This window comes from Oncorhynchus keta, chromosome 2, assembly GCF_023373465.1.
Source record: "Oncorhynchus keta strain PuntledgeMale-10-30-2019 chromosome 2, Oket_V2, whole genome shotgun sequence".
NCBI lineage: Eukaryota > Metazoa > Chordata > Actinopteri > Salmoniformes > Salmonidae > Oncorhynchus > Oncorhynchus keta.
In genome coordinates this window covers 47302106-47311874 of record NC_068422.1, presented here as the reverse complement: position 1 = coordinate 47311874, position 9769 = coordinate 47302106, and the positions used below count along the sequence as shown (strand labels likewise).

Here is a 9769-nt window from a genome sequence, read left to right as displayed (position 1 = left end):
GCCAGAAACAAAGACCTTTCTTCTGAAACTCATCAGTCTATTCTTGTTCTGAGAAATGAAGGCTATTCCATGCGAGAAATTGCCAAGAAACTGAAGATCTCGTATAACGCTGTGTCCTACTCCCTTCACAGAACAGAGCAAACTGGCTCTAACCAGAATATAAATAGGAGTGGGAGGCCCAGGTGCACAACTGAGCAAGAGGACAAGTACATTAGAGTGTCTAGTTTGAGAAACAGACGCCACACAAGTCCTCAACTGGCAGCTTCATTAAATAGTACCCGCAAAACACCAGTCTCAAAGTCAGGAGTGAAGAGGCGACTCCAGGATGCCAGTTGAGGACTTGTGAGGCTTCAGTGTCCTGACAAGTGAGCACATGTTCTATGCGAGGCAAAATTGCGCCTCATTAGCTCATTGTTTTGGATGCAGCCAAATAAATGTCACTAGAAAACGGCTTACAAAAATGCATCTATTTTGCTGTTATTCTGGCTGTTATTCCATATCTGGCTAGCTAGCAATCAAGGGATAAGAACGTTAACAGCCATTATGGCAATGGAACATTTAGAACGAACATCCATATTTACAGAACAAAAAGACTGAACGACTGGGTCATGTCTCTGGCAACAGAACCGATAGAGCGAATGACCAGCCGGCTTGGGTAGGAGACCTAGATTTATGTTGGGACTATATCTTGTGGAAGGATGAAATAGTATGAATAAATTAATCAAAATAACTTTCATGAAAATATGTCAATACTTTTTGGAATATGTTGGTAACCTGTTGTATTAAAGTGATAATGTCCTCGAAGCCGGTGTTGAGGATATATTTGCACGGTTTGTCGCCAATACATCCTCCAAACTCTGGCTTGTCAGGCATTATCATTTAATTGTTACATTCAAGGAAGGTGCAGCACAGAATGGTAAACAAGAGACGCTGTCATGTGTACAGGATTTAGTTAAAGAGAAATGAACACAAGTTCAAATACATCTGAAATACACTATTGCTGACTGTAGGCCCATTCTTTGTGATGTGAACCTCATTGTACAATGGTTTTTTTACAATGCACATTGCTACAGCAGTTATCTACGCTAATGATAAGTCGAGAAACTTGGATTTACTGGACCCAGTCACAGTGCCCATATACAGTATTTCTTGACAATGTACAGTAATAGAGTGAAGAAAGTATTCTTTGTGGAATCATGATAAATATACGGGGTGGCAGCGTAGCCTAGTGGTTAGAGCGAGCCTAGTAACCGTAAGGTTGCGAGTTCAAACCCCCGAGCTGACAAGGTACAAATCTGTCGTTCTGCCCCTGAACAGGCAGTTAACCCACTGTTCCCAGGCCGTCATTGAAAATAAGAATATGTTCTTAACTGACTTGCCTGGTTAAATAAAGGTAAAAAAAAAAAAAAAAATTTTTTTTTAAAAAGACCCTCTATTTTCCAGCAGAGCCAGCATGGGGTCGACTGTACCAAGTCTCATTGACGGTCTTTGTTTGGAATGAAAGCTTTCCCATCGAATCTGCTCAATAAGAGAACAAAAAAAAAAGGTAGTGAAACAGCATAGAAAAACAATAATCTCTCAGCAGTTGCCATCGCAGGGGCTTCAAAGGGGAAAAGAGCTAAAGATGAGTCTGGCTCGTCTGGATTAGAGCGAGATTCAACAGACGCCCCGCCCCCTCCGACAACCTTGATGATGCAGGTGGTGGAGTCACAGGCCCAGTACACACTCAAGTTGTACAACTGATGTACAATGCTTTTGGCACAACCGAGAGTACATCAGTTGTACAAGCTGAGTGTATATGGGACTGTTAGGTAGTTAAAACAGTTAGGTAGTTAATGACAATAGGCCTACCATAACGCAAACAACTTACAACTCAAGTAAAGGGGGATGGAATCAGACAAGTAAAATGGTCTATTTACAACCGTAATTTCTAGCTTATTGAATTGCTCCTATTTAATCACTGTCAACAAACATTTAATGTCCTTGTCATAATGATAAGTAATGATGGAGGGGGTTTAAAGCCCCGGGGGAGTCAAAAGTGTGATTTTTCTGTGTTTAATACTTATTTCCACACTAAGGTTGGATTAATACTGTGAAATGTAGAACATTATGATCATTTACTTTTCGTACTAGAGCGGTTTGAAAAGATAGCCTGAAATTTCAGCCTGTTATGGTGCGATGGAGTTTTGGCCTGCCTGGTGACATCTCCAGGCGGTAAATTAGTCGATAGACCAATAAGAAAGAGGGATTCCAATATAATATAGGTATTTTTTAGTTTTCCAATCCCCACTCAGACCACTCCCAAACAGTCCTAGAAAGATTATTGCTTCAGAAATTGCTATTTGCAAAGAAGTTATTTGTTTTTTTTTCTTCAGAAATGATTTGATATTGAGATCAAAACTGCTGCATTGAACCTTTAAAGTATAGCACTTTTCGAAGGGCTGAAATAATCTTGTATTGTATTGGGAAGGGGCTAACAAGGGATGATTAGGGGGCCATAATTGTATGAGAGGCCATGGAATCTAGGGATTACAGAATCAGGACCTTGGTTTAACCCTCATCCTACCGACTGGGGTCCTTTTGAACCCCAGAGGCATATTTTTGATCATAGTCCGAATGTGTTTTATTCAGTTTTTCAAATGTTTCATGACTTTGTCAAATGTACGCCTTTCCTACGCACTTCTCAGGAGTTAGTTTTCAGACTTACCTTATGCAGGTGTGCAATGGACTTTGCAGGCGTGGTTCCCGTCCGCATGCTGAATACATTTAATTCAACCTCTGAACACAGTCCCACTTGCTGGCTAAAATATTTATTTATGGAGTTTTGATTCAATAGGGTTTCAGTACATTTATCTTAAGCCATACCTTTAATTATAATTTTTTTCGTCAGACTCACTAGAATACATAGAGAAAACTGGTTCAGAATATAGATATCAATGAAAGAAAATCCATCTACATATATGCATATTTGTCTCCGTTTCAGCACCAACTGGTAGATTTAAAAATACTCTGATCTTGTAGATTATTTTGGCACATATTTGGGTTAGGAAAATATGTATGATTCATAAAAATAAAAATAAATGGTTAGGAGAGCCTTTAATATATTGACAAATCAAAAATGGAGGGGTTTGATTCATTGTGCAAGTTGTCATATTAAAGTTCAATCCATGAAATATTGGAAGGTATAAAAAAGTGTATAATGAGGTTTGAACAATAGTCCTATAAATCTACCCTAATCCTCACTAATCATGGAACTGTATGACAATGGTCCAGTCGCCGTGAACCGTGCACCAGGCTCCAGGTTTAACCCGGTACATATAGTCAGAGTCCCATAATGATATAAATACATGTCCCCAATTATTGCACAATATGCCTAATATGATCCACCAATGCGGACGTGACAGAGGAAAGGACAGAAAGGTATAAACGGAATGGAATGAAGCCAAAATCACCTAATGATCCAAAATCACATAATTCCCCTATACAGTCGTAGCCAAAAGTTTAGAGAATGACACAAATACTAATTTCCACAAAGTTTGCTGCTTCAGTGTCTTTAGATATATATACAGTGGGGCAAAAAAGTATTTACTCAGCCACCCATTGTGCAAATTCTCCCATGTAAAAAGATAAGAGAGGCCTGTAATTTTCATCATAGGTACACTTCAACTATGACAGACAAAATGAGAAAAAAATCCAGAAAATCACATCAGATTTTTAATGAATTTATTTGCAAATTATGGTGGAAAATAAGTATTTGGTCGATAAGAAATCAACTGTGGGAGCAAGTGGGAGCAATTATTAGGAAATGGAAGACATACATGACCACTGATAATCTCCCTCGATCTGGGGCTCCACGCGAGATCTCACCCCGTGGGGTCCAAATGATCACAAGAACGGTGAGCAAAAATCCCAGAACCACACGGGGGGACCTAGTGAATGACCTGCAGAGAGCTGGGACCAAAGTAACAAAGCCTACCATCAGTAACACACTACGCCGCCAGGGACTCAAATCCTGCAGTGCCAGACGTGTCCCCCTGCTTAAGCCAGTACATGTCCAGGCCCATCTGAAGTTTGCTAGAGAGCATTTGGATGATGAAGAAGAAGATTGGGAGAATGTTATATGGTCAGATGAAACCAAAATATAATTTTTTGGTAAAAACTCAACTTGTCGTGTTTGGAGGACAAAGAATGCTGAGTTGCATCCAAAGAACACCATACCTACTGTGAAGCATGGGGGTGGAAACATCATGCTTTGGGGCTGTTTTTCTGCAAAGGGACCAGTACGACTGATCCGTGTAAAGGAAAGAATGAATGGGGCCATGTATCGTGAGATTTTGAGTGAAAACCTCCTTCCATCAGCAAGGGCATTGAAAATGAAACGTGGATGGGTCTTTCAGCATGACAATGATCCCAAACGGACGTGCACGGACAATGAAGGAGTGGCTTCGTAAGAAGCATTTCAAGGTCCTGGAGTGGCCTAGCCAGTCTCCAGATCTCATCCCCATAGAAAATCTTTGGAGGGAGTTGAAAGTCTGTGTTGACCAGCAACAGCCCCAAAACATCACTGCTCTAGAGGAGATCTGCATGGAGGAATGGGCCAAAATACCAGCAACAGTGTGTGAAAACCTTGTGAAGACTTACAGAAAACGTTTGACCTCTGTCATTGCCAACAAAGGGTATATAACAAAGTATTGAGATAAACTTTTGTTATTGACCAAATACCAAATAATTTGCAAATCAATTCATAAAAAATCCTACAATGTGATTTTCGGGATTTTTTTCCTTCTCATTTTGTCTGTCATAGTTGAAGTGTACCTATGATGAACATTACAGGCCTCTCTCATATTTTTAAGTGGGAGAACTTGGACAATTGGTGGCTGACTAAATACTTTTTTGCCCCACTGTATATGCTTAGTTGCAGTCAAAACAGCTCATTAAAAGTATGTCAGTATGAATACTTGGTAGAACTGTAATACAGAAACCAGCTACCCTCTAAATGTACATATAGTGTTGTATTGCTGTGTATTCTTCGAAAAATAGTAATTCTACGGGAAGTGTTATATAAATACATGAATTCCTATAAAATCCTCCAATATTCTAGATGTGCAACTTGTTATGGTATTTGGGTTGCTATAACATTTGGTTTGAAGTGACTGAAGACTTGGGCATGCTTTCTGAAGCCTACAGCCATAGGCCCTACCACTGCCATTGTTTCACTAGCAACGATGCTCATGCTGGCTTTGGGGTAAGAAAATAAAGAAAACGAAGCCATATTGTTGGTCATTGTCTCACAGGTTCAATGGATTAATCACTTTTTAAAATTAAGTATATTTCAAATGTTGGTGTACTGCACCTTTAAAATGCCAGTCATTTTTACCAAATAAGACTAAATGTATATTTACATCAACATAAAAAAAAACGAAATGATAACACAATCAAATGATGGTAAATTGGCTTAATAGTACTTGTGGATTGTATTTTGGAAAAGAGCTGCACATTATTGTGAAATGTATATTCTTGTTTTCTATAATATGCAAATTACATGTAATTTTGTGAAAATAAGTATTTATTTTATTTATTTATTTTATTTACTTAAATCTAATGATGTTTTGATAATAATTTATTTGATATTTTGCTATGATTGTTGCTTTTTCCAATTGTTTCTTCTTCGGGTCAAAATGACCCCAGTTGGTAATCCATGTCTGTGAAATATATTGGTGGTATGAGGGATAAGGGAATCCTTTGTGGAGCAATGTCCACAGAAAGGATGGACTAAGGTATTGAGGAGGGAAGAATGCCCCCTACTGGCACTCTAACACAATTTCCAACAGCATCTGGTCTCCTACCCCAGAGATCAACCAGGCCTGACCCTGCTTAGCCTCAGATGACTTTCAGCAGATAGATGCAGTCAGGGTGATCTGGCTGCTTGCCATACATGAAAACATGATGTCCCTCTTTTGTGCTACGGTTTCCCTCCATGTCTACTAATACATAACAAGTCAACCAGGGAATCCTCGTGGTTACACCTGGCATCTTTAAACTAACACATACCACAAGAAGTTGGTGGGTAAGAGAAGATGCATCTGCATAGCAATGGAAGAGGAGGATGAAAAGGCAGTGAAGAATGGAGGAGAGTTCAGGGGTGGGATAGTCTTCTGTTGGTCTACATGGGGCAGACTTTGTTCTCTGGGATTGGCAGCTGGACGAAGGAGCTGCACTTGCTGGGGGATGCCTCCTCATTCTTAGGCTGGGTGTTGCCGCAGACCGGGATGCGTGCTGCTATGGCTGACATCTCGCCCCCAGTGCAGCTCTCCCCCGTCATTCCCAGTCGCTCCGACGTTGCATTCATGTTCTCTGGTGCAGGCTTGCCGGTAAAGAGCTGAATCAGGCACTTCCTGAACTGGAAAAAGGTCAAAGGGCATTAGAACAGCCAACCGAAAAAGAAAATACAAGACAGGCAGTGAAGGCATTGGCAATGAAATAAACGTTAGTTTGGACAAGTTCAAAAAGCACATTCTTTGTTTCTTAATGTGTAGTCTTCTGTTTGGTGCCGTTTGAACAGGACCCAGGTGATATCACACTGCCAGGCAATAAGTGGATATCTGAACTGTCAGGATACTTTAGCTCCTCTTAAAAAGAAGCAGATCTGCGGCAGACATTGTTACCTGGCTGTGCAGGTAGGAGATATTTATCATACTTATCAAGAGATGCCCAGCACGTAACTGCAACACTTCCATAGCTCCACTCAGGAGACTGTTGCACCATCTAGAGCATCCGGACTGGTTGCATCACTGCCTGGTATGGCAACTGCTCAACCTCCGACCGCAAGGCACTATAAAGAGTAGTGCGTACGACCCAGTATATTACTGGGGCCAAGCTTCCTGCCATCCAGGACCTCTATACCAGGCGGTGTCAGAGGAAGGCCCTAAGTCATAGACTGTTCTCTCTGCTACCGCACGGCAAGCGGTACCGGAGCGCCAAGTCCAGGTCCAAAAGGTTTAACAGCTTCTACCTCCAAGCCATAAGACCCCTGAACAGCTAATCAAAGGGCTACCCAGACCCCTCTTTTACGCTGCTGTTACTCTCGGTTTATAATCTATGCATAGTCACTATAACTAGACCTACATGTACATATTACCTCAATTACCTCGACTAACCGGTTCCCCGGCACATTGACTCTATACCGGGACCCCCTGTATATAGCCTCGCTTGTTATTTTACTGCTGTTTAATGATTTGTAACTTTTATTTTCTAGTTTTTACTTAACACTTGTTTTTATTTTTGTCATAAAACTTCTTAAAGCATTGTTGGTTAAGGGCTTGTTGGTTAAGCATTTCACTGTAAGGTGAATACACCTGTTGTACCCTGCGCATTTGACTAATAAAATGTAATTTAATTTGATTCGATTTTTGCTATTTGTTTAAAAGACATAAAGGTTTAAGTACTGACCACCATCCCACGACTGAAGGACAAAAATCAATAGCCTGTCAATGCGGTCCTAGATAAAAGAACACAAGCTTCATAGCCAATTTTGTCTAAAAGTGTGAGAAAAAATAAATGAAAAAAATAATCCAAAAATATATACATACACAGTACTAGTTAGTGAAAGGTTTGGACAAACCTACTCATTCAAGGGTTTTTCTTTATTTATTTATTTACTATTTTCTACATTGTGGAATAATAGTGAAGACATTAACTATGAAATAACATATGGAATCATGTATTCAAAATAAAAATAAAATTAAAAAAAGTCAAAAAAACAAATCAAAATATATTTTATTTTTGAGTTTCTTCAAAGCAGCCACACTTTGCCTTGACAGCTTTGCACACTCTTAGCATTCTCTGAACCAGCTTCACCTGGAATGCTTTTCCAACAGTCTTAAAGGAGTTCCCACATATACTGAGCACTTGTTGGCTGCTTTTCCTTCACTCTGCAGTCCAACTCATCACAAACCATCTCAAAACGATAGTCCCACTAAGCGCAAACCAGATGGGATGGCATATCGCTGCAGAATGCTGTGGTAGCCATACTGGTTAAGTGTGCCTTGAATTATATACAAATCACCGACCGTGTCACCAGCAAAGCACCCGCACACCATCACACCTGGGAACCACACATGTGGAGATCATCCGTTCACCTACTCTGCGTCTCACAAAGACACGGCGGTTGGAACCAAAAATCTCAAATTTGAACTCATCAGACCCAAGGACATATTTCCACCATTCTAATGTCCATTACTCGTGTATGTTGGTCCAAGCAAGTCTCTTCTTCTTATTGGTGTCCTTTAGTAGTAGTTTCTTTGCATCAATTTGACCAGGAAGGCCTGATTCATGCAGTCTCTGAACAGTTGATGTTGAGATGTGTCTGTTACTTGAACTCTGTGCAGCATTTATTTGGGCTGCAATCTGAGGTGCAGTTAGCTCTAATGAACTTGTCCTCTGCAGCAGAGGAAACTCTGGGTCTTCCTTTCCTGTGGCGGTCCTCATGAGAGCCAGTTTCCTCATAGCGCTTGACGGCTTTTACGACTGCACTTGAAGAAACTTTTAAAGTTCTTGAAATGTTCCAGATTGACTGACCTTCATGTCTTAAAGTATTGATGGACTGTCATTTCTCTGTGCTTTCTTTGAGCTATTCATTACATAATATCGACTTGCTCTTTTACCAAATAGGGCTTTCTTCTGTATACCACCCCTACCTTGGGCTCCTGAGTGGTACAGCAGTCTAAGGCACTGCATCTTAGTGCAATAGGCATCACTACAGTCCCCGATCGAATCCAGGCTGTATCACATCCGACCATGATTGGGAGTCCCATAGGGCGGCGCACAATTGGCCCAGCGTTGGCCGGGTTAGGCCGTCATTGGAAAAACAATTGTTCGGAACTGACTTGTCTAGTTAAATAAAAGTTAAATTATATTTAAAAAATACCTTGTCACAACACAAGTGATTGGCTCAAACACATTAAGGAAAGGCACACCTGTTAATTAAAATGAATTCCAGGCGACTACCTCATGAAGCTGGTTGAGAGAATGCCAAGAGTGTGCAAAGCTGTCATCAAGGCAAAGGGTGGCTACTTTGAAGAATCTCAAGGCTAAAATATATATATACACTTTTTTGCCGAAAAAATGTTAATACATGATTCCATATGTGTTATTTCATAGTTTCAATGTCTTCACTATTATTCTACAACGTAGAATCCTTGAATGAGAATGTAGGTGCCCAAACATTTGACTGGTACTGTATATATTCAATATATTTAACGTCACATAAAATCTATTCCAAATACATGTAGATACATTTGCATCTTTGCTGAAAGATCGGGAAGTACACTACACTACAGACTTAGATTTAATTGCTTCAAGTAAAGGAGAGAGAGAGAGATGGAGGTACAACCGTTTGTCATTGAGGTGGTACCCTGTAAGGTAATCCTTTGTACATTTAGTTATAGGTACATAATTAAACCCCACTTCAGTACCTTTCTTACATATTGTCCAGAAGGTACAAAATCATGCTTTTAGAAAAGTTACAATTTGCCCTTATAGGGAACAACAAAAATGACAAAGCCATAATGTTCTTAGTAAGTGACAAAAATGTACCTCTACCATAGACCACTTTTAACTGGGCCAACATAATGCCAGCAGCACTTGTGGATTTGACAGCTCTAATGCAGTTTCACCTCTGACATCGCCAAAACAACCACTATGCGGATGTCGACTAAAGCAGATCTGATAGAATAGAGCCCTTAATCTTTTTGTACCATGGGAACAATAC

The 9769-nt window shown here is 40.2% G+C and overlaps 1 protein-coding gene across 3 annotated transcripts in view; it reads right to left on the bottom strand.

Annotated features, from left to right (window-relative positions):
- Positions 1-1424: 1424 nt before the first annotated feature.
- Positions 1425-9769, bottom strand: part of LOC118401464 (vertebrate ancient opsin-like) — an 80099-nt gene continuing 71754 nt past the window's right edge. The window contains exon 5 of one of the 3 annotated variants that reach the window (XM_052477872.1): positions 1425-6400. In XM_052477872.1, the coding sequence (XP_052333832.1) occupies positions 6164-6400 (237 nt within the window). In that variant the 3' untranslated portion in view covers positions 1425-6163. The remainder of the gene's footprint in view (positions 6401-9769) is intronic. The other 2 variants (XM_035799004.2, XM_035798996.2) reach the window with 2 other exon arrangements.